The 27,033-nt window shown below is 41.4% G+C and overlaps 1 protein-coding gene across 5 annotated transcripts in view; it reads left to right on the top strand.

Moving 5' to 3' along the window:
* Positions 1 to 27,033, top strand: part of nfia (nuclear factor I/A) — a 109,717-nt gene that overhangs the window by 48,874 nt on the left and 33,810 nt on the right. For all 5 annotated transcript variants that reach the window (XM_060879737.1, XM_060879730.1, XM_060879742.1 and 2 more), the window contains exons 3-4: positions 13,152 to 13,217; positions 19,117 to 19,191. In XM_060879737.1, the coding sequence (XP_060735720.1) occupies positions 13,152 to 13,217; positions 19,117 to 19,191 (141 nt within the window). The remainder of the gene's footprint in view (positions 1 to 13,151; positions 13,218 to 19,116; positions 19,192 to 27,033) is intronic.

The following is a 27,033-nucleotide window of genomic DNA, read 5'->3' as shown; positions in this document are numbered from 1 at the left end:
AAGAGGTGAAGAATTTTTGACAATGAAAAAGAATTACAGCGATATTTTGTCTTGACACAGTTTAAAATTCAATTGTGGTTGATTTTTTTTGAGGGGGCATAATTAAACATCTCAGTTGTGATTACATGGCCTGGAAGATATCTGCCCTAGCTCTATCACCAAAATTGCTCTTGTATTAATTAAAATCTGTAAGCAAATTGAATGAAGATAGCTGTAACTGTATCCCAGCAGAGCTGAACTACATGGTGACCCACACTGCATTCTAAACTCTGCCTGACTTCTTTCTGCTAATGCTGTTCCATCCAAAACATGCAGTACGGCCAAAGAATATGCACTAATGACCGCAGAGTAGTGGAAAATGTGGAGCACTGGATTTTCTGCATCTTTCTTTTCCCGGCAGTGACAGGAGACCCGGCTGACCCCGAGCGCTGAGCCGTCAGCGCATCTGTAATCTGTGGAATGTAGGAATCAAGAGAGATAGATTGTGTGTGTGTGTGTGTGAGAGAGAGAGAGAGAGAGAGAGAGAGAGAGACGGTAAAGAAAAGAGAAATGAGGGAGGGAGCAAAGGGAGGTAGTCAGGCCCTGCGGTTCCAGGAAGGCAAGCTTGTAACAGGTAGTGCCAGGCCAGAAGGCCCAGGTACGCCCACTGAAAAACTAATTGATTACTGCGGGAACTGCTGGGTGATAAACAGCCTGATGTATTGCTTTCCTCCAGAGACTCAGGCCCAAAGGCCGACCGAGGAAATTCTGGTAAAGTGGTGGGCCAACCGAGAGGGAGGGGAGTGTGAGAGAGAGGGATATAGTAGAGGAATAGGGCTGACATTGAGATGTTGCCACTGCTGGAAGGATGTAATCCATACAAGTGACAGGGAGCTGAAGTCTAGCCATGAATCCAGATCAGAATATTTGACAGGTCTAAATGTGTCTGCTCTTGGTGGCCCGGAGTCTGCTTACACTAAGACTTTCTTACTTTGTTTTGTTTCTGTCTGGCTTGTCCTGTAGTATTTTTTTCCTGCCGCATGGTACTATCAGTGTTCCAAAGATTCAAGTCGATATTAAGAGGAGAGAAGAAAACAGAGAGTTCGGCACTGATTGCATTTTAGTATATTAATATTTTATCAGACAGGAAGTGTGTATGTTAGCACTTGCTACAGATTCACACGCACACACACATTTTCAAAGTAGAGGAGTGTGCTTGAGTTGCTGAGGTATTATCAGAGCCAGATATTCTGAGCCAGTGATTGAAGGAGTTTCACACATTACATGAGCTCTGCTTTAAAGAAACAGAACGAGAGAAAGACTAGAGAAGAGAGAGAGAGAGGGGATGAAATGGGTACAGGCATCGGCTGAGGTAGGTGCTCAGAAACCCTAGCTGCACTGCTGCAGCTTCCCTCTCAATTTCCTCAGCCGAGATCGATACGCTGCTCGGTGGGTTGGGCTGAAGCCGGCCACAGCTCAGCAGGCATAGCTAGCCAATACACACACATTTGTAGATCGGTGAGTTCATTCACTCACTCCGACATTTACAATTAAATTATTGTGGCTGTTGTGATATTAATTAAAATTGGTCTAGGACATTTTTAGCATTCTATTGAGATTTATTGTTCCTTTGTTCAATTTAGGCTTACCACTATGACTAACCAACTTGAGTAACATTTTTGATAAGGTTAATCATGGAGCCATGTCAATTTAAATAAAAAGAAATAATACTAAACATCTTGCTATTGAACATTTGCTGTGCAGAAAGTAGAACCAATCCACGTTTCTATAGATTCAAATGTCAGAAAGTTTTTAAGAATTTATATTCTTTCTTATAAGTTATAATTTGTTATTTAGTGTGTGTGTGTGTGTGTGTGTGTGTGTGTGTGTGTGTGATTTACCAATGACACTTTTTGTGTTTTGTCTTGTGTAGGGTGTAAAAATGTGCTTGTGGAGGGCAGAGGGGGCATTTGTGGAGAGCAGAGCCGTTATAGAGTGTGTGTGGTCAGGGCTTAGCTCCAGACAACCTCATGAGCGCCACACACACACACACACACACTCACACACACACACACTCACACACACACACACACACACACACACACACACACACACACACACACACACACACACACAGTAACCTGAGAGACGGCACTCCCTAACGGCCCCATCGATCCTTCCACACCAACCCACTATTCTGTCTCTTTCAGACCAGTCATCCACTGAAAACTTTAACTGTTTACTCACTGCAGTTAGGGAACGTGGCTTATGGTGGAGATGGAAAAAATGTAGCATGAAAAAGTTTCCTTTTAGTCAGATAATTGTGACTACTGCAAGAAGCAGTCCACATTGTAATGTATGTTGGTGTGTTTCAGCACATGTCTGTGTGTAAGCATCCGGTCGTAAACCTGAGGGAAATCTGGTGTCAGTTGTAAACTTTCTTTATTTGTTTCGTTGCCTTAATGCATTAATTGTAACATGGTGTATCGGATGTCTCAGTCATTATTTGTTTTCCTCAAACAGATTTTTCTGTTTTATATAAAATATGGATTTCATCTTCTACAAGACAAAATATGTATCTCTGATTGTGTAGAAGGCCATATGGAGGAGTTTTGGTTTTGGTAGACCTTTTTCCCACCCATGAGAGGAACGCACTCACAGGAAGCCCATTGTATAGACCTTAGGAATCTCACTCCGCTGACTTATCAATGGCTCTCTGCAGCACTGAGTCGGGAGTCTGGCTCTCTGAGGGCCTGATATCGACTCTGTACACTGGCATTCTCCTCCAGATCAGGGCAGGCCTGCAAGACTCTACCCAGAGGAGCAGATGGGGTAAAAATGTAGCCTGGAGAGAACATGGTGTGGGCGCAGGTTTAGGACCTCACTCTATACATGTTTTGTTCTTTTTTTAAATGCTGCCCCAATTGAAATGGAAATGTTTGAAGTCTTTGAACAAATAACCAAAAATGTTAAAGAAAAAAGAGCAGGAAACGGGCAGGGAAGTACAAACTCTTAGCGTTTGATAATTATGCTAAGTGAGGTGGAACCGAATCAATACTATTTCATCAAACGCTTTTCCAAATTGTTTCAGTCCGGCTTATGTCATGGTGTCCTTCCCAGCTTACACGTCAAGGTTCCTCTCATCGTAATCCACTTTTCTGAGACATTCATTATTTCCCTGTGCTCTCCTGTAATAGTAATCATGCTTTTGTTAATTGATCCGCCATCGCTGCTGGAATTGCTATGCTTAAGTGGTTCAGCCAGCATCTTAACACAACAAGACATTGTAAATGATGCTTTTTCTGTAGACTCAGGGTCTGACACACACACACACACACACACACACACACGCACACACACACACACACACACACACACTCACAAAAAAGCATGGCTCCAACAATTTATCATGTGCTCATGCCATCAGTCTGTAGTGGCTAAAATATAAACAAATTTAATCGAATTATTATTATTATTATTATTATTATTATTATTATTATTATTATTATTATTATTATTATTATCTGCCCTCAGCTTATAAGTTTAGATTTTCCCACAAGGCAATTTGTCCTTAATTTGAACATTTACCATTTACTAAAACATTTGAATTTGAATTTGTGTAAAACTACAGATATTAAGTAATATTATTATAGTATTGCCTTTTCCATTATACAATTTATATTTTTTGTGCAACAACAAAGCAACTTACACAAATAGTCTTTCTTTATTTCAAGCACAAATCGTCTCGAAAACCATTTGTTTTTTCCCCAGCTAAACACCAATGCATTATTTCTCTCATTATAATTTCTGTTTAGTTTGGCATAGATTTGGTCAATGGTAGCATCAAGCAGCATCCTAGCTAATTTGTGCAGTCCATTGTTGGGTAAAAGGGTGGCATTGAGGATGGCAGGTGCTCAAAGGAGGGTGAGAGCTCTTTTAAAATGGTTGCCAAAGCTTTCAAGATGGCTGCCAGGGTGTGAGGTAAAAGGGGTGAGGCATACATTAATAATAAATACTAATATCACAGTATTATTGCTTATATTAGATCAATTCAGGCAATTTCTAAGTATATCATTGTGGATGACGGTGTGTTGTTGTGGCTGCGTACGGCCCGAGTGTTTTTCCCTTTCTATCCTCGTATCAGAATGCTGTTGAACTTGGCAGTGAACTTCTTGGCAGCAGCAGCTTCTGTGTCATCCAACAATGGGAGCCGCTAACGTGATTCTCTCTCAGTATAGTTGTGTCTGGCAGGACGATTTAAGCTATGCTCCTTTTGTGTCTCATAGCTCAGCTATGCTTAGGATAAGCTTGAGAAGGAGAGAGAGGGAGAAAAAAGGAAGAGAATAAAGCTGAAAAAAAAAAGAAAGCGCAAATGACTAGCTTTTAAATGGGGTCTTGGCACCGGAGATGTCCTCATTCAAAATCAAGCCCTTGTTTTTTATTAGCTGTTTTTTAATTTGGTAATTATTGGAACTGTTTGTTTTTGAATTGTCAATAGCTGAACATGCTAAAAACGGAAGATGTAACGGAAGATGACGCTTTTGCTAGCGAGGTGTTTGTACTTTGTGTTGCTGTTCTAAAATGGAGGCTGAGTGCTGAGCACAAAATGGAGGGATAGGGGAGGAGCTACGGTGAGGGAGACCAGAACGCCATAGCGATTATGTCCCTCGAACGTATGACGCTAGAAATCGAATTTAACACACAGCGAGCCAAATGATAATCCCTATGAATCAAATAAATTTCTCATTCACAGCCTATCTAGAAATCTCTTGGCTAAGAATTTCGTTTAATTTGTGTGATATGGATGTTCAGCTGCGCAAAAAGTCTTTGTTGTAGGCTCTTTCCCTTTCCCTGCTGATTGAGCCACATGTAAGTGTGCTGCCAGGGTTGAAATAACAAAACCTAAAGCTCAGGCTGGCATCCGTTTGGATCCTCTGACGCTCTCGGGTGGACGCCAGGGACTTGGAGCCGGGTGCCGTTCACAGCTGAGCATGTGTCCAAAACCTTTTTCTTCCGCTCGCATTTTTCCACCAGGCGCACTTTCCTGTTGTGACTCACAACACTGTGTATTTGAATACATTTTATTTATTTATTGAATGGTATAAGGGTTCTGTAGTTATTTATGATTTTCATGATGTTATGAAGTAGAGAGAGCCACACAGTCCCATTGATCAGCCGCATTCTGAGATTGGTGTTTATCATTTCAATTTATTAAATGGATTGCACCGCATCAATAAAAAACAAAAGGCAAAATCAATAACGAATGTTTTGCAGAAAAAGCATAAATTGTATTTTTTAGTCAGGCAAATTTGAATTTGAATAGTTCCCCGGTTATTAAATTAAAAATGCAGGATTGTGTGTGCGTGTGTATTTTTTCATAGTACTTGTGTAAGTGCCGTGTGTTTGTTCCATACAAAAATCTGAGAGAAATGACTTAGAGAGAGCTACAGTGTTAGTGCTCTCAGCCGCCTTGGCAAGAGTCTTCCAGTGTGTTACAGACTGCAGCCAGCTACTCTCTGAGAAAGACAGCAAACAGAAAGACTGTGTGTGTGTGTGTGTGTGTGTGTGTGTACAGGTGAAAGTTGGTTGCCAAAGTGAATTGCTGTGTCTTTTTTTCTTTTTGTAACTAACGTCCTGCCAAGACCAGTGAGGCTTTGGTTTTTGATTCTCTAAGCCTGGGGGATGATGGGTCAGGCCTTTCTGCCCACATGGCACGCTGTCTGTGGCTCACCACTCAGATTTTTTTCTTGCCAGGTGCAAATGCTATTCTGCTGTTTATTTATCTGAGGCAGATTTGTTTATTTCCCTAAGACCACAGTGACAAGTCAAGAGTTTGTGTTCCTGATGGAGAGAAAGGCACATTTATCCTTAGTTCCCTGTACTTTCCTAAACGATCCCAGATTTGACTTCTGTCAGTAGTGTTTTTTTATTCAGCTTTCCGACGAGGGAGATTTTTCCAGGCAAAGCCTGTCTGAAAGTGATTCAGAAATGTGTCTGTGTTGGCCTTTAGTGTGATTCAATGAAGGACTCAAAATCCCAAAATGTATCAGTCAGTGTAGAAACCTACAACCAATACAATATGCTGAAAAAAGAAAAGTGGATGAGCTGCAAATGGAAGATCATCCTGTTTGAGCTCTTCTTAAATCTCTTTCTTACCATCATTTGTTGTCCAATATTTGGAAACAGATATATAGTGAAACAACTTTATGATTAATAAATGTTCACCCAGGCCTTAGTCTCTATTAGGACTTATTCAGCTTTCAGAGCCAGTTACCTGTGACAATCCATAGAACTAATAGAAATGAATAGCTTTAGACTATGGCCCTTCTAGGGTTCTCAGAATTTCTGCTGTGGCCTGAGCAGGATCTGAGTTTGCCACCTCTGTTCTATAGACAGGTGTGTCCATGTGCCTGACAGCAGCGAGCCCCCATCATGCACCTCACCGCTCCTTCTCTGCAGCTGCAGTCTGTCAGGCTGGCTCTTAGAGAGTGCTGAAATACAGCACACACACACACACACACACACACACACACACACACACACACACACACACACACACACACACACACACAGACTCTCCACTCAGCCACATTCCTCTCGCCATGTCATGAGGGGAGGGTCTCACGATACTCACTGAGATTAAGACTCTGGCAAATGACGATCTGTAACTGACAACACTTTTTCTTTTATTCAGTCATGTCTCCTCAGACACAGTTCTTCTCCAGCAGGAAATCAGGACTGACAGAGGTCAAACCTGGGCGTTCCTCTCCCCTCACAGCACATCCAGACCCAGAGCTGGGAAAAACAATAGTGGGTTCACTCTGTGTTTTTCTGCTGGAGCGATTGGGACAGGTGGTATCATGCAGCGTTGCGTTGGACGTTTTCAGAGGTTCCCTGCTGTCAGAGGAAGGGCAAACACAGGACAGGATGTTTTTTGTTGTGGTTTATGGAGATACTGAATGTGTCTCTATTTTTGCTTGTTTTTGGATATATATTTAGGCTTATCCGAGCTTTTTACATGCTTACGTTAATATTACAGTTACTCTCTGTCCAAAGACTGCTTCATTGAATGGATTGAGGTGTTCTTTTTAAATGAGTCTTCCTGCTACCTCTCAAAACAAGTCATGCTTGCAGAGACATCTTTATATTTTTCCACATAGGCTACAAGAGGGGATACAAGAGGTCAAAACACACATTAGATCCCTGACAAGCCCAGCTTTTCTCTCACAGCCCAACTATTTAGAGAGAGAGAGAGAGAGAGAGAGAGAGAGAGAGAGAGAGAGAGAGGAAGGCGGATAGAGAGAGTAAATTGAAAGCTGCCCAGGGCTGTATATTTCAGCATATCCCAAGGGAATGCTGGGATCCTGCTTCTCTCTTTGCTTTCCTGGGAAAAGGCCAAGAACTTATTCCTCCCTCCTCCTCCTCGTCTGCCTGCTTTTCCTGCCTTTTTCTAGAAAGTGCAGCTCATATCAGGGAAGCCTGTTCCTAAGAGCAGCTCACAGAGCAGAAGAGTTGCGATTAAAGACAGAGAAAAGGAACACAGAGACTTTCCCGGAGAGGAAAACGGAGCACGGGTCAGGAGCTCCTCACAATCTCCTCTGTCTTCCGTCTTCCTGTCTTCACATGGGTCCTGTTTAACTAATACACTCTAACTTACTCTCTTCTAACATCTCAAACATGTTGGAAAAAGTGAAGACAGAATTAGGAATTCTGTTTTATTTGTATTTTACTACCATAGTTGTTTTCTTATTATTATATTTATATCTATATTTATATATATATTTTTGAACATGCCCTGCTTCTTTAATTCTTTTTTTAATATTGCCAAATATGGGGGGCACAGTGGCTTAGTGGTTAGCACGTTCGCCTCACACCTCCAGGGTCGGGGTTCGATTCCCGCCTCCACCTTGTGTGTGTGGAGTTTGCATGTTCTCCCTGTGCCTCGGGGGTTTCCTCCGGGTACTCCGGTTTCCTCCCCCAGTCCAAAGACATGCATGGTAGGTTGATTGGCATCTCTGGGAAAATTGTCCCTAGTGTGTGAGTGTGTGAGTGTGTGAATGTGTGTGTGTGTGTGTGTGTGTGTGTGTGTGTGTGTGCCCTGCGATGGGTTGGCACTCCGTCCAGGGTGTATCCTGCCTTGATGCCTGATGACGCCTGAGCACAGGCTCCCTGTGACCCGAGGTAGTTCAGATAAGCGGTAGAAAATGAATGAAAGAATATTGCCAAATATCTCAGAAACAACCTGTTATCACAGCTATAAAATATCATTATCATTTCCTCAAGAAACTTCTGTTTTTCAGCCTCCCTTTAATGTAATAATGTAATAATGTAAAAAAAAAAAAGGGTGGGGGTGGGGGTGGAAGAATGGAAGAAAACTTGAACTGAAATCCAAAAGGTGTCCTGAAGCTAGTATTCCTGACTGGTACAAAGCACTGACACTAGAGACTCCTTCCATAAATGTGTCACTATATCAAAGATTTTATTTTTATACTGAGACAATTCCCTGCGTATGAGCTGTGACTACTGAAACCACAGCATATTCGTATTCAGTAACACACAATTCATTTCATCAGAGCTGCTCTGAATATCTTCTGACTAGTCAGAATTGAGAATCGAACAAGACTGTAGTATATGTCTCCGGGTACTCCGGTTTCCTCCCCCAGTCCAAAGACATGCATGGTAGGTTGATTGGCATCTCTGGAAAATTGTCCGTAGTGTGTGATTGCGTGAGTGAAGGAGAGTGTGTGTGCCCTGTGATGGGTTGGCACTCCGTCCAGGGTGTATCCTGCCTTGATGCTCGATGACGCCTGAGATAGGCACAGGCTCCCCGTGACCCAAGTATAGTTCGGATAAGCGGTAGAAAATGAATGAATGAATGAATGAATGAATGAATGTAGTATATGTTTCAGTACAGCCCTAACTCTTTGTCTACTACATAATGATATCTTATATGATAACAAAATATTAGGAATATCAGAACTTGCTTAATATTGCTGCTTAAATAAACTATTGACTCTTCATATCCATTTATTACTCCATCTTGGATGAACACACACATGTCAGATCTGCTTTTCTTTTGCCTCAAGCGTTTGTTTGTAATCGGTGAGATCTCACTCTACAGATCGAAGGGGATGTGTACACATTTCAGGACGTGTCTGTCCCTCCGCTGTCTAGTGTCCCAGTAACAGTATTCTGGAGAGCTGGAAGTTGTCCACAAAAGAGTTCCTTGATTTACAGTTTATAGTGGCTTTCTTTGACTTCGGTTTGTTTTAATTATTGTTTATTGATAGGCTCTTTTTTTATGGCGTCCGGATCATTTTTGTAGCGGGTGACTTTGCAGGGGGAATAACACAAGTTGCTCTGACAAAAAGAATAATTGAGACATTCTTCAGTGTTTTATTATTTCTTGAAATAGAGTATTTATTGGACCACAGTGATCCTATAATGTCATCGCCAAGAGACCGCAGAATGGAATCCATTTTGGGTTTTTTTTCTTTAAACTAACTGAGCTCTCTCTGAGTTTGTCTCGAGCAGAAAAGTTTGCTTCGTCCAGGACCTGAGTGCTCTGTGCTCACTGTTCAAAGTAGATATGATGTGCATTTTGGTTGTGCAGATTAAAGTTGACACGATGAGTGAACACAGACCATAAGCTGAGAAGTTCAGTTCTATTCCTCACCCTTCAGAAAAAAAGGGATTCTGGGAGGAAGTGATGTTTTATAAGTGAGCAGGAGAATGCAGTGGGCGGGGGTTTGGCTGATCTATAGAAGAGAGGCAGAAGGCTCCTGTCTAAACACTTTCCCTTATTAAATATGGCATGACACAGAAACAGTGGGGGTGGAGGTCAAGGTTACTCAAACACTGGACAGAGGTGCGAGTTAACAGAAACAAAGCTGTGAGAGCCAGCGCACTGAACTCCAGCTAGCTCAGAAAGATCACTGAGACTCTCATGTAGTGGTAGTTAAAGTGTGTGTGTTTGTGTGTGTGTATCTGTGTACTACAGAGAAGAACGCTGGTGTGAACACAACACACACTACAGCACATGAAGGGGTAAAAAAAGCCTCCTTTTCAATTGTATTTGATTTCATATCTTCCTTTCTTTCTTTCTTTTCAAAATTTCTACATTTCCAAAAAAACTTCACCAATTTCCTTTTCATATTTTTACTCATTTTGCCATGAGAACATTACAGTTTTGAGGTTCCTCACTTCTTTGCTATAAATGAAAGTCTAAAGGAATGCCAGGGATTTGGAGAGTACACAACATATCTTTCTTCTGAAACAGCTGGCTGTGAGGAAAAATAAGATGAAAAAAAAAATGAGAGATGATACTTGTGAAAACAATGCTACGATCCCTGGAGCTTCACCTTCCATTGATAAACCAGAAAGGGCCGTTTGTATTTCTAAATTAAGTTTCTGCCTCCTTTTATTGGGCTGCGTGTTCCTGAGGCCGCTGTGTAAAAGGCCTTTTGAAAGTAGGGTTTTAACACACAATTGGATTACAGCGCGGCGAGGCACTTGGTGAGAATGCAGCGGACTGAGGCGGAGGACCTGCGAGAGGTACAGATGGTTTAGTGCATGCATAATCAAACAGGCCAGGCAGGATGTGTGTGTGTGTGTGTACAGGCCTCTGAAAGTCCTCCAGCCTGGCCTGGGAGGCTAAGAGAGACAGGGGGTCTGAGAGCCTCAAGCCAGGGGCTATAACACTCCAACACAGCGGCCCTAATGATCTAATTAGGGAATCAACTCGTTGACTAATTCAGCAAGAACCAAGACATCAGATCCCTAGTACACTTGTGCTCCAGTGCCTGAGGCTTGCGCTCTGGTGAGGAGCTTGTTGCATAGAAGGAGATGGGGCTGATCAGGATTTATCAGCAGTACAGAGACATAAATACATCAGCCAGCACAAGACCTGGGAACATTGTGACCTGGGAACTCTTTTTAACTGCCATGAGAGAACAAAATTAAGTGTAGACAGGGACTATCCCTCCTGTGTCTTTCAGTCTGTAGCAAAAAGAGTGGCTTGTTATGCACTTGTATGGAGGGGGGGCAGGAACTGTGAACAGGCCTGTTTATGCATCTATTTAGTCGTTTGTTGTTTAGTGTCTTTTTTTGTGTTTATTTCAAGCGGGAGGCTTTTTTCACCCTCTCGGGCTCTCAGAGGGCCCTCAACAGGGGGTAAATGCAGATGAGACACACTAGGTCTGGGTCTCACGCCTCATTTGCATTTTTAATTAGCGATGGGCAGTGTGTGTGAGAGCACTTGGTTTGTGGAGACTGTGTGAAAGTAGTCCCATGCACACACCCAGCGCCCAGCCCCTGCCCCCCGCGCCACCACGCTGCTTTCACTTATCTCTGGGCTGTTGCTGGGGGGATGCGGCCTTTTTGTGCGATCGGCCCGCTCTCCAGATTGCCTTTGTTTTAAGCTGTTGATGCAGACGGCAGTGCTGGGCTGAATGCAAACAAGTCCTTAAATTGTTTACTTTGTCTAGGAAGGGATGATGGAAGGGAGGGATAAACTTTTTCCCCCTTGGTGTTTTTCATCTGGTACACCTCTTTTGTTCACTTTATCTGCATTTTTCTCCGATTGTGTTTTAAATCACCTATATCATCGCCTTTTTTCATTGGCTGTTATTTCACTGATTTATGTATAATGGGATAATTGAATGCCTTTGAAAATGAGTTGGAATTGGTTTTTCTGCTTAGCAATCATGCATACAGATTTTCTTTACGCTAGGAATTAAACGGTGAAACCAAATCAAAAGCATTTTTTTTTATTTCTGTTCTTCTAGCCCGAAAGTTTTTTTCTTAACCTTTGTAGACAAACATTGTAAAAGTTGCTATTTTGACTTTTTTTTTTTTTTAGATATTCTATTGTTACCGTGTATTACATTTTTGCTGGCTCTTTCTCTGGCGAGCCCTTACACCCTGAGTCACTGCAGACCTTTAGCTTCAAGTGGATATCTGCAATATTTCTCTCCCACGGACAATTTTATCCGCAGTGCGAGATCAATACTCACCCCTGCATCTAAATCATGCATGGGGGGGTTGAGGGTGGGTCTGGTTCCTTGAGATTTTTGGCTGCAGTAAAAACCATTAAAGAGACAGCATCGGGACCAGGGTGGTTCTTCAGAAAGTCCCTGTAATGCATCTTTGCTTATCGTTGCTCTTGCAGCTAATGGTGCTGTTAACCAGCACTTGTTGGGAGAAGATTTCTCCCATCAAATTTATAGGGCTTTTTTATGAGAGATGCAGCACTTCCAGGTCTGGAGGGTTCTCCATCCAGGCTTATTTCCATAAGTGCTGTGACTGCCAGTAGATCAGCCACCTCTGCCTCTGCCTCTCTCTCCACCAACCTCTCTCTCTCTCTCTCTCTCTCTCTCTCTCTCTCTCTCTCTCTCTCTCTCTCTCTCTCTCTCTCTGGCTTCAGCTTTAAGTGGCTCTTGCCAACAGGACGGCGGCTAGACTTCCGATCAGCGACTACAACGTTTTCTCTTGCTTGTGTGTCAAATCTGCTGAGACATTTATTCACAAAACATAAATCACTCCAGAAAGAAGAACATGGTTGCTTCGGCATCTGATCATTCAGGGCAACACCACCGTGGAGTCGAGTGGGCTGATCTGTTGGAGTGTGTTCTTTAACTTGAGTAAGAGTGTGATCTATAACAGATTTATTGTTGAAATCCATTCATTACAAGAACATCTGAGCATACTCAGTGCAGTGGTCTAATAGTTGCATCTATATTTATGCACAGAAAGTTCCTTGTATTCAGATTCGGTTTATGCAGATGCTTAAAATCTTCTGTGTGCTGCTTTCAGAAGAGTCCGAGATTGAAGCCCAAGGCCTGAATCACATGTAACTGAGACATGCTCCTGTTTTCAGTGTACTCTGCCCTCCTTCCTACAACCGAATAGCATTTACATCTGATTTCAAAAACCAGATCATGTGAATCATTGAATCATTGTGTGCTCTGCTGCACTGGCACTCACTGTATCATGTATGTAGTCAATCTCTAAGCAAAGTATATAGAACCATTATACAGTGGCACTTGTATAAAAATGCCAGACTGACCACCAGAACTGTCCTCAATCTAATCTTTGTTCTGATCCCCTCTCTCTCTCTCTTTCTCTCGCTCTCTCCTCTCTCTCTTTCTTTCTTTCTCTCTCTCACTGTACAGAAGCTACACAGTCTGAAAGTCCAAACCAGTCCAGTGAAGGAGATGTTAAGGACCAGCCAGAAAATGGTGAGTGTGTTATATGCAGCCAAACAAATGAGATGTCTCTCGAAGATTTCTACGCAACCTCTGTCACTTTTTTACCCACCAGCAAGATGTTTAATCTTGAACTATTCCACAGTTTTCCACAACAGAAAAAGTCAGCTCTCTGGCAAAGCACTGCTTGTGTAGAGCCAAGCATGGGTGATGTCACCAATGAAATGTGAACAGCCCGTTTTCACAAATGGTAAAATCATTATACTCAAATTAATACAACAATTAAGAATGATTGGTTTGAAAAAGAAACAACTATTTGATTAGCAGTTGCAGTGAAGTGCTAAAATTGCTAAAATTAATGCTAACAAAACTTCATCCGGGCATCAATATAGAATAAAGTATAAAGAAAGAAATCTTCCATTGATGTTTCTGTGTGAAGTGAAGATTTTGACATTGGAGGGTAAGATATGGTCATGTCGTGGAAATGTGGGCTAGTTTTTTTTTTTTTTTAAAAAAAGAAGCTACTTCTCCATACCAGAACCAACACAGCTTGCTTGCTATCATACCTCATATTTTTCATAGCGTTAACGCTGGTCAGTAAAGACAGTAAGGTTCCAGTTACTATTTAGTACACTAATATTAATATTAAGAGACACAGGCTGGGCTAAACTGGCAACATAGAGCCCTTACACGCCAGAGGTTTGAGTTTACAAACTTAAATCAGGATGTACACACACTTTTACAGACTGCTCTGCTCCGGCTCATCAGCTAATAAAGCACCGGAGTCATCAAACTAAAATGTTCGGTCTTCTGAAGCGAACATAGAAAACAGCACTGTGATTAAATAAAGAAGAGCGAAAGATCAGAGCACTTATCCTGCCATGATCTATAAGATCTTGTCTCGTGTGCACGTTTCCCTTACTCTGGTCTATAAAGCGCTCGCTTAAGGATTAGTGCACCCACTTCCGGTCTGGTCTGTACAGCTGTTTCTGTGCCCTTGCGTATGTTGGCTCTGCGTGTCCTGTGGCTGCTGTTTACTCAGATTAGAGCAGAAACACAGATGAGTTGCGTGTTCAGCTCCTTCACCACATATGATGATGACCTCCTTCTCCTCATGTGTTTGTGTTACAGAGGATTCTCTCTTCATTGTACACTTGCACACATTCTCTTTCCCTTATAAAGGTATAAACACTGCTTTTGTTTGTCTGTTTATTTGATTTCTACGGTTACAAATCATACAAATCCCCTTTATCTGGAGTCTGTCACTGTGGGCGGTGTTTTTGTGACCAGCCAGCTACACAGCATTCACAACTGCACAGTGCTCTTTAATGCTTGACAAATTCCTTTAAAAGTATTGTTTCTACGTAATCAATATGTAGCTCAGTTGTCTCCATGAGGATTCCAGGCTTTAATAAACTTCACATGGCATAAGGCAAAGCAGAACATGCCATTTTATTTTATTTTTGTTTAAACGAATCATTTCATTCTCTTCTATTTGAACTTTGAATATTTGCATTGATCCTGACATCCCTGGTCGGAACTGACCCTCTGACCTGCTGGTGACCTGCTTATCCTGCCACACCCTCACACTACCACCCACTCTAGACCTTATTGTCTCTCAGGGAAAAGTGTGATTGCACTTCTTTAAATGTTTTTATTCCTCCTAAACCTTGTCCTTGTAGACTGTGCTACGTGCAATTTTACTCACCAGAATGGTGTGCTCCAGGGTTGGGAGCAGACATTGCACAACCCACAGGCCATTAGATAAGACCAGAGGATATCCCTTCTCCCATGTTTTCCACCACACAGAGTGTGTGTGTGTGTGAGAGAGAGAGAGAGAGAGAGAGAGAGAGAGAGAGAGAGAGAGAAAGAGACAGACAGACAGAAAGACAGACAGACAGACAGAAAAAGAGAGAGAGACTAGATAAAAACTAGAAAATAAAGATAGAAAAATTTTCATTAAAAGTTGCAGGATGTTGTGGAACAGCATCGATATCCACTGATATCTAACCTACTGTATGTCTGCTGTTTTTTCTCTGCTAAGTGTGTGTGTGTGTGTGTGTGAGAGAGAGAGAGAGCGAGAGAGAGAGAGTGGTTGCAGGCCTGTTGCTGTAAGATCGTTGTTTAGGTCTCAGCGCTGCTGTGAAAGACAAGCCATAGCTCCTCCCATGTGTATGTGTGTGTGTGTGTGTGTGTGTGTGTGTTTGCACGTGTGTGTGCGTGTGTGTGCGTGCATGTATATGTGTGTGGAGTGCAACAGTGGACACAGCTGGGAGTGATTATCTATGTTGAGATATAGAGGCCCGGCCCCTTCCCTTGCCTCTTACAGCCCTATACGCAGCACCCTTAGTAATGGCCTCAGTGAACTTAACTGTACATATGCACTCTATACTGGGACTCTAGCTCTCTCTCTCTCTCTCTCTCTCTCTCTCTCTCTCTCTCTCTCTCTCTCTCTTTCTCTCTTTCTCTCTTTCTACCCCATGTTTTCTCAGCTCCATTGCGTCATCCCTCTGTTGTCCAAGTAATTGTGTGCTTCAGTTCTACCCTCTATTATTGTTGTTACAGTATGTACAGCTGCATGGAAACTGTGACCCTCTCTCTCTCTCTCTCTCTCTCTCTCTCTCTCTCTCTCTTTCTCACACTCTCTCTTTCTGTCACTTTCTCTCTCTTATTTTGTTAGTTTTCTTTTGTTTCTAATCTTTCCTGATGTTTTTCTTTGCCTTTATTCCATCACGTCCATGTCGTCCATGTCCCTTTTTACTTTTAGATCCCAAGCTCTTTGGGTGTGAGGAGCATCAGTGCAGCAGTGCTCTCTGGAGGCACAGGTTTCTAGCTAATGTCAGCATTTTCTCTCCCAATGAGCTGCGAACATCCCTTGCCGCGTACTTCGTTTTTCCTTTTTTATTTAGAATTCGCCTCACCCACATGTTGTACGTCTCCATAGCGGGCCGTCGTTGCTAAAATGTTTCCTGTTGAGGGCTTTTTATGGCTTTTGTCATCGTCAAGAAGCACAAAAGCTGCGTTTAATAACTACATCAGCTCTTTTCATGGTTCTTCTTGAGGCTTCCTGTCGGCAGTACTGTACAAAAAGGAGAAAGTGCTCCAGGTGTTGATTTAGCAAGTTCTGATGTTCTGTGCCTGTCATCTTTACTCGGTTATTATAAATCTATTATTTGGATCTTTGAGATTTTGTTTATTTGAGAAGAAAATTTGTGTTACATTATCGTTATTATGTAATCATCATCCCAAAATTCATTTCAATTACAGACACTGTTTATGAATTTCTCCATCTCTATAACATCCCATAATCTGAATCAAATTGATCTGTATGAAAAGAGCCATGATTAGTATCATGATAACCGTAACATTGTGATTAGTGAAAAATGGCTCGTATGACATGCATCTGTAACCATAACGATGATGATACCAGGTCTAGTTAATATTGGCTAACTATCCAAACTAGGTTTCTGTATAAAGACTTTAATTGTAGCCACGAGGAGCTTTCTGTAGTTTAGAGGCAGAAAGTGAAGACAAGGTGATCTGCTTGTACAACTTGTCCGAATGTAACTTTGTAAAAAGGGATGTGGTAACCTAGTGGTTAAGGTGTTGGCCTCCCGATCAGAAGGTTGAATTAATCTGGTCAATTAATCAGCCACTGCTGGTCTCCTGAGCAAGGCCCTTAAATCTCAATACCTAAGTTGTATAAAAAAATGTTTGCTCTGGATAAGTTGCTTTGGAAGGGTGTCTGGCAAATGCTGTAAAAAAACATAATAATGACAGAGAAAACTCATGATGTTTGAAATACAATTTGTTTTCACCAACTCCTTGTCCCTAATGTCTTCCTCACTTGTCCAAACAAAATACACTTGACTTCATTCAGGACTTTTCCAGAAAGTTGAAGTTTGGAAACTTTTGTGATCAAAAATGTCAATGGCAGCTCCTTATAAAACCTTTGCAACAGAGTCTCTTAGAATTACTGGGATTAAGAAATGACTTATCACTGGTCCAGCTAAACAGAGCTGTAAAATAATCTAGTTAAACTTCAGCTACATAATCTATGGAGCTAACAAAAACTGGAACCTCAGGCTTCAGGATGTACCTGTATGGAAGGAAGGAACATCACAGTGACCGGTTAGCTAATTGCACAGTATGGTAGAGTCAGCATGAGAAAATAAAGTGTGTATAATCAGAGTGGTGTGGATGATTCACTGGTCAGTAGCAGTCAGAGGACAGGGACCGAGGTATGGGTCAGCTGCTCTCTGATCAATATACACAGTAATTGGGGACACTGAGCATCCGCTGGCGTCCACTGGCCCTCGGAGAATCATCACACTTGTTCAACTTTTTCTCTAATCACACACACACACACACACACACACACACACACACACACACACACACACACACACACACACAGAGTTTCTTTTTACTGCCCCTGCTCAGGGCCCCTTCAGAAAAATATACATTTCTCTCTCTCTCTCTCTCTCTCTCTCTCTCTCTCTCTCTCTCTCTCTCTCTCTCTCTCTCTCTCTCTCTCTCTCTCTCTCTCTCTCTCTCTGTGTGTGTATGTGTGTGTGTGTGTGTGTGTGTGTGGTTCTACTAAGAGACTGTTCCACTCTGGGGGATCTGCTCCAGATGTGATCTGCCCTCCACATCACACTAAACAGTCCCTCCATCCATCCCTATTACTTTCTTGTGACAGTGTGAATGACATATATGTCATGATTAATTATAGAATGCATTGATAGATATTGAGTATATACTGTGTAACTTATCAGTGCCTTGGAAAAAGTCAGAATGCTCTGGGCACCTACAAAAAATATGGCTTGTTGTCATACGTGCTGTCAAAATGAATTTCACTCTTTGGATACTATTCAGATGGCCATAAAATCTATGTATTTGATGCCTTTTAGTCCAAAGAAGTCTATTGAATGAATTTTCTTAACTGAACTACTCTAATGTAGGAAGAATCGACTCATAATAAATGCATGTGAAATGTGTCTGTATCTGTAGTTTAATATTTTCATGAAAACTATGGATCAGTTAACCAGTGTTAATGGATCAGTGTTGTTAGAGTCTGTGGGATTCATATTCATAAACATCAATAGTTTTGAAAAACTTTGCTTTTGATTTTTTCCCCACTCGTAACTTGATTAAATTTGATTTTCTTTTTTTATTACATTTTATTACGAACTTAAACAACAAAAACGAGTAGCACTTTAATTAAAAAATGTGATGTAATAAAGGTAAAGGGCAAATATTAACCATATATGCTGTTTATATTGCTTGGAATTGGGATGAAGTAAACATCTGTAGAGTATTTTAACATAAAACTTTTAATTGTGTTGAATTAAAAACCTAAAAATGCAGCGGGTCCACCAGACCCACGAACACTGGCTGAGTAACAAAAATACGAACAACATACAAGGGTTAAGCATTAAGGAGTGGTCCATTGTACTTTAATCCATTTACAGGTACATGACATTTAATGTTGTGGAACGTTTACAAGACAACTTAGTACCTGGTATCAAACGCGTTATATTAACTAGAAACAATAATGCTCTCTTTCTTTAGGTTAAAAAGGTAAAGGAATGCACTTTGTTGTTTTCTGAGAAGTCCCAAAGCAATTCAGCAATTTCTCCGAAGGAGTATCTTTAAATCTGCCTTACAGCAAAGTGATACTGCAGCCTCCTTCTGAAATTGTAGAAGTAGGGACTAAAACAATGGGGTGTTGTTACAGGAAAATAATCAACATCACGTTACTATGAAATAAATATACTATTTATATCTAACCGTTTCAGGAGGATTAGTAATAGTTGATGTGTCGAATCGTGCGCTAGAGCAGGAGAGAGTAACAGAAGTATTCCCTAACTGTGATCTTTTCACTGTAACAAGATGTCTGTCATATTAATGTTTTCTCTTTGTTTCCTAGGACATCTGGGCTTCCAGGACAGTTTCGTTACATCAGGCGTCTTCACCGTCTCCGAACTTGTCCGAGTCTCACAGAGTAAGAACTTTTGTTACGCTTTACCTTGTGACGTTTTAATTATTTTACTTACTTACTTAATCCACATTTCTACCTTCTAGGGCTTTATTACAATTTACCAAGTTCAGATGTGATATACAAGCAAAAAGGAGAAGGTTTTATGTATACAGTACTCTGTCCTTTCTACTATATTTGAGGTGGCAGTGTAAAAAAAAATTCAGTTGTAAATACACAAAGTCCTCAGTTTTAAAGCCTGGCTTTATGAAGGTCATGGCTATGGTTTATTAATTTCTTCTAGAGGCAGGAGCATGCTAACAGGACACAATCATAATACTTCAGAACTTGGGGAAATATATTAGGAATTTAACATGATAAAATAATCAAAGACTGGGTGATATCCATAGTGATTAAATTCAAATTTATTTGTTTAGCAATTTTAACAATTGACATTGTCTCAAAGCAGCTTTACAGAACATAAACATAGAACAAAAGGTTATTATAAAGAATAATATAAATATTAATATAATAGAAAAATTCAAGATTAATATTAGATATATTTAAATGTGTTTGTATTTATCCCCAACGAGCAAGTCTGAGGTGACTCAGGTGACTGGCAAGGAAAACTCTGTTGGATGGTAAAGGAAGAAACCTTGAGAGGAACCAGACTCAAAAGGGGAACCCATCCTCATTTGGATGACACTGGAGGGTGTGATTATGAATATACAGTCCGACAAATGTTGTATTGGTGAGGAATTTGTTGTCCTCAAAGACCACATGGAGTTGGCATCTCCTCTTAGAATATTTCATGAAGCAGAGTCCAACTGGAGCTGGTACATCTCTAGATATCTCAGGATCCTCACATGGTTGGCCTCATCTCAGTGAAGGTCCAAAAACTTCATGGCACAGAAGACAATCGGACCTGGTTCAATTTCTGGATGCCTCAGGATGGGTAGAAAGAGAGAAGAGTGGAGAGGAATTAGTGTAGTGTTTAGCATAGTGATTAGCATAGTAATATTTCTTAATTATAAATCAACAGTACAGAGTCTCAAGTAACACAGTTCATCTGAGAGGCGTTTGTCATAGAATCTGGAGATCACAAGTTTGAATCCTGGTAATGACAAAAGTGTCTGTGCTCTCTGGGTGAACGGTCCGAGGTCAATCACAGTGACACAAGCCAATCATGAGTGTCTGTGGGTTCAAATATGTGGAAGAGCGTACTAGTTGAAACATCTATAAAACAAGTTAATTAGCTCAAAATATATTACGTCTCCATGATGGGTCTCCAAACTTAGTGTTACAGTATTACCTCTGACTTTTACAAAGTCCAGTGTAACGCTCATTTAAAAGAAAGTTAAAAGTTTTCCATACAGAAATTGTTACATTATACATTCTGAGTTTATCTGAGATTTTCTAATAAGCCTTCTTGATTGACATCCCAGCCATAATGTCGCAAGTGTGTAGAATCAGGATTGTCCAGCGCGACATGTAAGAACCTGGTGAAATATAAAACCACCGTCTAAGTTTACTTTCACTCGCTAAGCTGCTGTTTGCTAATACATGAAGAGACTTTTCAAGTGTGAACTTGAACTTAAACTATTTTAATATAAGCTCTGTGGGTGTGACACGTGAAATCAGAGCCATCCGTGTTAAATCGGCAGAAAAGTTCCAGAGAATGATTCATATGTCATATTGTATATTGTGGTCACAAGACGAGCACAAACTTAATGTCACATCAGACATAGTATGCACAATTTGAACACGTTTATTCTTGTTTTAGTAAATCAGTGTTGCTTTTTACAGCTGTACCTAGAGAAACAGGACAGTGTATTATCAGTGTGTAACAGTCATTAGCTTATATCTCTCTATCTCTCAATAACTCAGTGTACAAAATCTTTTGCTCCTTGTTAATCATTGGCTGTATTTGCAGATCTCTCAGTATTTCAGTCTTGACTTTTATGCACTTTTACATTTCTCGTTTGATCCACTGTACCATGCTATCTACTGTTGCACTGCTAGAAAATGTAACCGTGGCAAAATATAGCTTTGTGCAAGAAAAACATATTGTTAGCTTACATCACAGCTCTGTACTCTTCAGCATAACAGAGTACTTTAAATTATTCAGCCATGATGCTATATAAACGAATAAGGTTGTTATTATTATCAGCACTATATTTATTATTATTCAGCAGCAACAATTGGGATCCAAGCAGTCTCTGTGGCAATAATAGATTTCACATTCAATATACAGTAAAATGTTCACAGTAGTACAGTCTGGGCTACATACACACCAGATATCTTATTGATCCGAGGTTGCTAATCTTATCTTACGGCTGTTGGATTCTGATTCATTGCTGACACCGGCGTTTTATATCAGTTTTTTATATAATCTTACAAAACCTACTGGGATTTTTCATAAAGAAAAGTTTATTTGCAGACAAATAGTATAGATAATAATAATGGAAATTTCTCATAATTACAGTTGTTGTATGAGGAGAGAGGGAGCTCCACCTATTGCCTAAAGTTTGCCAAATCAATAGGATGTCATTTGCTTGTGCTATTGGCATTAGTTTTGAAAGACGTTGACATTAAATGGATTAATTGAAATCTAAGTGAGTTGATGATTCCTATTTGTAAAAATACGTTTCATCACTTTTTGTTTACTGTAGAATCACAGTTGTTATGTCCCAGAATTTTCTGCTCTTTGCCTTTTTTAAAAAAACACACTTGGATCCAAGCTTTCCACCACAGACCTGAGGACGAACATGGACAGGACTACAGCAGGGAAAGTCCAGCCCCAGAAGAGAAACAAAGAAGTAAAGGGGGTCGGAGGAATAGGGAAACATGACCTTTAAAAATTGCAGACGTCTACAGTGGAGGGTGACAGAGCGCAGCACGATCCATACAGACCTGTCGATTAGCGCTAACAATAGCTGATCCAAACCGCCTGTCAGCACTTACAGGATCCTTCTGATCAAAGGGCCATTGATCCCCAGTGCTCCGTGATCTCATCGTGGGCCCTGCGGTGGGGAAAGAGAGGGGCGCCGTGAACCTGGGCACTGAGCCCATGCATGGTGCTTCCCACCCATGGCCTTGTGCATGCTGCTAGCACAAAGACAGCATCTGGAGAGAGGGAAAACGTCCGGGTGCCACCACGGCATGGCACTGTGACAACACACGGGAGGAGATGGGGGTGGGGTGTGTGTGTGTGTGTGTGTGTGTGTGTGTGTGTGTGTGTGTGTGTGGCAAGCCCGATGTGTGTGAGTGTGAGAGGATGAGCTTATGATGATCAGGAGATGTGGCTCTGTGTGTGTGTGTGTGTGAAGAGGTTGAGAGAGAGATATTAGTACGATTAGCACAGTCAGTGCTGCGCTGCATCCGAAGTCCTGGCATATGATTGTAATGAGATTAAGGAATATGCATAATTGATCCAGCTCCACGGAGGCATTGGCTTTTATCCTAACATCTGTGACACGTGGGGAAGAAAGACCAACGCTGGGTGGCATATGCTTGCTGTTCTGTTCGAATCAAAAGTGATTTTTTTATTCATCCCTTCAGCCCACCCCTTTTTCTTTGTAGTCCAGTGACATTTGACATTTATTTATATGGATGTATTTAAATTTACTGTACCACACAGAGCACATTTAGGCTAATGTTAGCTCAATACTTGTGTATGCCTGTTCCTTGTAGGATCATGCAGAGAAACAATGTTTGACTCCTGTCTAGGCACAGCTTTACTTACACTATACATTATCTGCTCTTTAAACAAGCTTCTATTAAATTTATATAGTAAATAGAAATCATAAAGCGGTTAAAGATTTTACAATGAGGTGTCAGAAAACTTGCATAACTCCTTGTCAAAAAAAACAACATACTTCACCAAATCCTGCCTCCTGCCTCCTGCCTCTACTGAGCCTTCTGTTCTGTTATCAGTCTTCTCTCTAACAGGATTGGTCCCTAAGGAGCAGCTGCAGATTAGAGCGAACTATGTATGCTTGTGAATGTACAAGCAGCGGTATGATGATATGATTGAACAGAGTGTGTTAGGTAAGACTTCTAGGTTAGAAGGCACACGAGAGACCTTGCACCAGGTTGTACCGAAGCGAGGTCCGAGTTGCACCTGTGTTTCTTGAGATTTTATTTAACTGAACAGGGAAGAGGTTGCGCACGGAGATCGCGGCCATTCGGAAGATGAAAGGTGGTGATATTGAATGGACGACAGGCTGCCTTAGCTCTTCCCTGTCTATACGCCCTGACCTTGGCTTTGTGCACCCATTACACAATTCAGTGGCAGCCCAATCGAATCTGCTTCTGTCGATCAATATCCTATTAAAGCGCCACACAAAAAAAAGAGGAGGAAGGCTGTGTATAGGTGGGGGAGGGGTGGGGGGAAGGGGAATGAAAGTCTCCATAAAGTTAGCAGTTATAGCTACGTTTTTGTAAATGGAACTCCACATAATTGGCCGGTCAATACCAGGCAGGGGTAATTTTAGAGATTGGACCCGCCCTTTCTGAATGCTTCCTCCTCCCCTCGGTTTCCTTCAGTTTTCCTTCTCCTCCCCCTTCCACCACTTTCATTCTCTCTCTCTCTCTCTCTCTCCTAAAATCTAAGTTGAATTGGCTGTTGAATTTCTTGACACACTATATATATGAGAACAAGTAGCAATCACATTCCAGCCCATACAGCTTCCTCTCTTCAGTTTTACTCTGGTTTTACACATAATTTTACCAATCTGTTTCCACAGTCAGCCTTCTTGGAGGCTTTAATATGATGCAATCTAGTATACAGACAAGCCCAGGTAGACTGTAGCAGTAATCCTTAAACTTTATCACTCATGGATTTCTTTAACTGTTAACATAACCATGGTATACACTAAGGTTCTGTCTATTTCTTGGGGCAGGAGACGTCTGTTGATTCCATTGGATGCTATTTATAGTCATAGTAACTTTGAAAACGGTGTAACAAAATTAGAAAATCACACTCTCTCACTCTGTCACTGACCCCTGGGTTTCCCTGGACCTCACTTTGAGGACCATGATACTATAAGACGGGTTTGCCGAGCCTTGCAAACCAGAAATGCAGGCTTTATGATTCCATTGTGGTTGAAGCTGGCACAGAGGAATGTGCTGAAACATTGGCAGGATTTTTGATGGCGTAGTTCTGGAGCAGAAACTTCTGGGATATCCCTGGTTACCAATGCACATAGCCATATGACGGCACAGGAAAAGAGGATAAATAATGGAAAAGACAAGGGGCAGCCATCATCCCGGCTCCTTTTCAGTCTTGGCCCTGTGGCCGCCTGCGCTGACGGAGCCACTGGGAAAGCGGCCACAACTCAGTCAACTCTGAGCCAACCATCTGCACATAAACATACACTCAAACCTCTAAAAGTGATAATGCTGTAGTGACAATCTGCTACAACTGACAAGATTAATTGTGGATAATGATGAGTTAAAGAGCTGTGGATGTGACAAGTAAGCAGTTGCACACTGAGAGCTATATTTATGAAACTTCTTAGAATAGAGGTGATGATCTATGAGTGTTTTCTGCCCTTCATTTCCTAATACAGTGCTAACCAATCATCCTCCTCCTCCACTGCCTTCCTGCAGAGCTCCGACCCAAATCTAGGACACCCGATGCAGCTAAGCTTCAAAACATCAAGATATTGTTTCAGAGGGTTGAGATGCCGATCTGATTCTGAGTATCAATATTGACCTGAATCTCGGGATCAATATGAAGTTTATTCAGTGGTTTGGCTAGTGTAATTTATTCTGGGACCGTGTGTGATGTTTATCTGACATAGGCCTTGTACACTGTTTGTGGTCACCTGACCATCATAACCATATGAGGGTCTTCCTCAAACTTTTGCTACAAAGTCGAATGCACAGGACGTCTTTGTGTGTTTTAGCACAGGGGTGTCCAATCTTACCCGAGAAGGGCCGGTGTGGGTGCAGAATTTCTTTCCAATCAACACGAGCCACAATTGATTCCAACTATTTAATTTGTTGATCTTAGCTTTCAATAGACAGGTATGCCGTCTGCTGTGGTTGGTCGGAATGAAACCCTGCACCCACACCAACCCTTGCTGGAAAAGATTGGACACCAGTGCCGAGCATTACGTTTTTCCTTTTAATGGAACTAATGGGCCAAGCCTGTTCCAGTATGGCCGTACCCCTGTGCACAAAATGAGCTGCAAGAAGACATGGTTTGCCAACGTTAGAGTGAAAGATCTCAAGTGGCTTGAGTCCTGACCTCACACCACTGAACATCTTTGGGATGAACTGGAACGCTGACTGTGCACCAGATCTTCTTACTTGATATCAGTGCCAACTTTACTTGTTGATGGTCTTGTGGCTGAAAGAGCAAATCCCCACAGTGACACTTTACCTACAGTCTAGTGGAAAACCTCTTCAGAAGAGTGATGGCTGTTATAACAGCAAAGGGATGAATTTGGAATGAGCACGTACGGGTGTGATTATCAGGACTTCACATACGTTTTAACACCAGGATATAAAAAATGGAAAAAAAAATTTAATTGTACATTTCTACAGAGATTGTTTGTGATCACTGTCCTGTTTAGCATGTTTAGCTAAAAATGCTTAGGGAGTGCTTGCTCTAGCTTTAGGATAAAAACGTATCTCACAGAGACTTTTTTTAAATTAAAAAGACCCTCAAGCACTGGTGGCAGCATTAAACTGCCTTTGGTGGGTGGAGTGTGTGTGTGTGTGTGTGTGTGTGTGTGTGTGTGTGTGTGTGTGTGTGTGTGTGTGTGTGTGTGTGTGTGTGTGTGTGTGTGTGTGTGTGTGTGTGTGTGTGTGTGTGTGTGTGTGTGTGAAAGAAGCATCAGCCTCTTAAACTGGCATAAATCTTATTTAATCTCACTTTCTATACCAGGCTGTTTCTTCTATTTCTTGTACACACACACACACACACACACACACACACACACACACACACACACACATACACCTAAATCTAACCCTAATCATAACTTTAGTAACTAAAAAGAACCCTTCTGGGAACCTTCTTCTACTTCCCATGCTTAAGTGGACATTTGGTCCCCACAAAGATATAAGAACACACCAAGACAAGTCTCAGATTACTTTCACACAGGTTTGTATAGTCAGTTTGTATGATTTTGTCTCTTACAGTTAGACGTAAGGGTTTGATTGACAGCTGTGTTATGTTATTATAACCTATGTTTGACTTGCTGTTGTAGAAACATTATTTCCTTGCAGGCTGTGTTTCATTTTAAAAGCAGGCCCCAAGCAGAAGAAGTTTGTACTGTAGCCAGAACAGAATGATCCTCTGAACAAAATGATCCAGTGATTCCAAACTGATCAAATAAAAAAAAAAAATCCTTCCCAAATCCTTACAAATCTTTCCAAATACACAACAAGACAAATTTTGGATTATTTTAGGCCATTGTTATGCTGTACAATTTACCTTCATCTAGTTAGTAGACATGCTTTTATTTGCAATTTTAGGATGTAGGGATTTTAGGATTATATGAATGAGAGATCCTGGTTTATGAATGGAAACCTTTATTGTGAGAAGTATATTTTTCTTTTTTCTTCTTTTCCTGTGTCCCAGCAGCCTTACCTTTATCCCTTTAACCTAACCATCTTCTCTAAGTAGGCAAAATAGATTGAAACATTCAGCTAATGTACTTTCTGCACTGGAAGCTCTGAAAGTAGCACAGGGGAGATCATAGATGGGGAGAGAGAGAGAGAGAGAGAGAGAGAGGGACAGAAGAGGAGGGAGAGAGGGAGATCAATGCTGGCCTGATAGCCACAGGCTTCATTTGGAATCCTGCGAGCAAAAGCACTTGCTAAAGCCCTTAAGAGGTAGAGACCGTGGATTAC

The sequence above is a fragment of the Tachysurus vachellii genome, chromosome 1 (assembly GCF_030014155.1).
Source record: "Tachysurus vachellii isolate PV-2020 chromosome 1, HZAU_Pvac_v1, whole genome shotgun sequence".
In the NCBI taxonomy this organism is placed as follows: domain Eukaryota; kingdom Metazoa; phylum Chordata; class Actinopteri; order Siluriformes; family Bagridae; genus Tachysurus; species Tachysurus vachellii.
The sequence above is the reverse complement of the archived record's forward strand: the minus strand, read 5'-3'. Positions and strand labels throughout refer to the sequence as shown.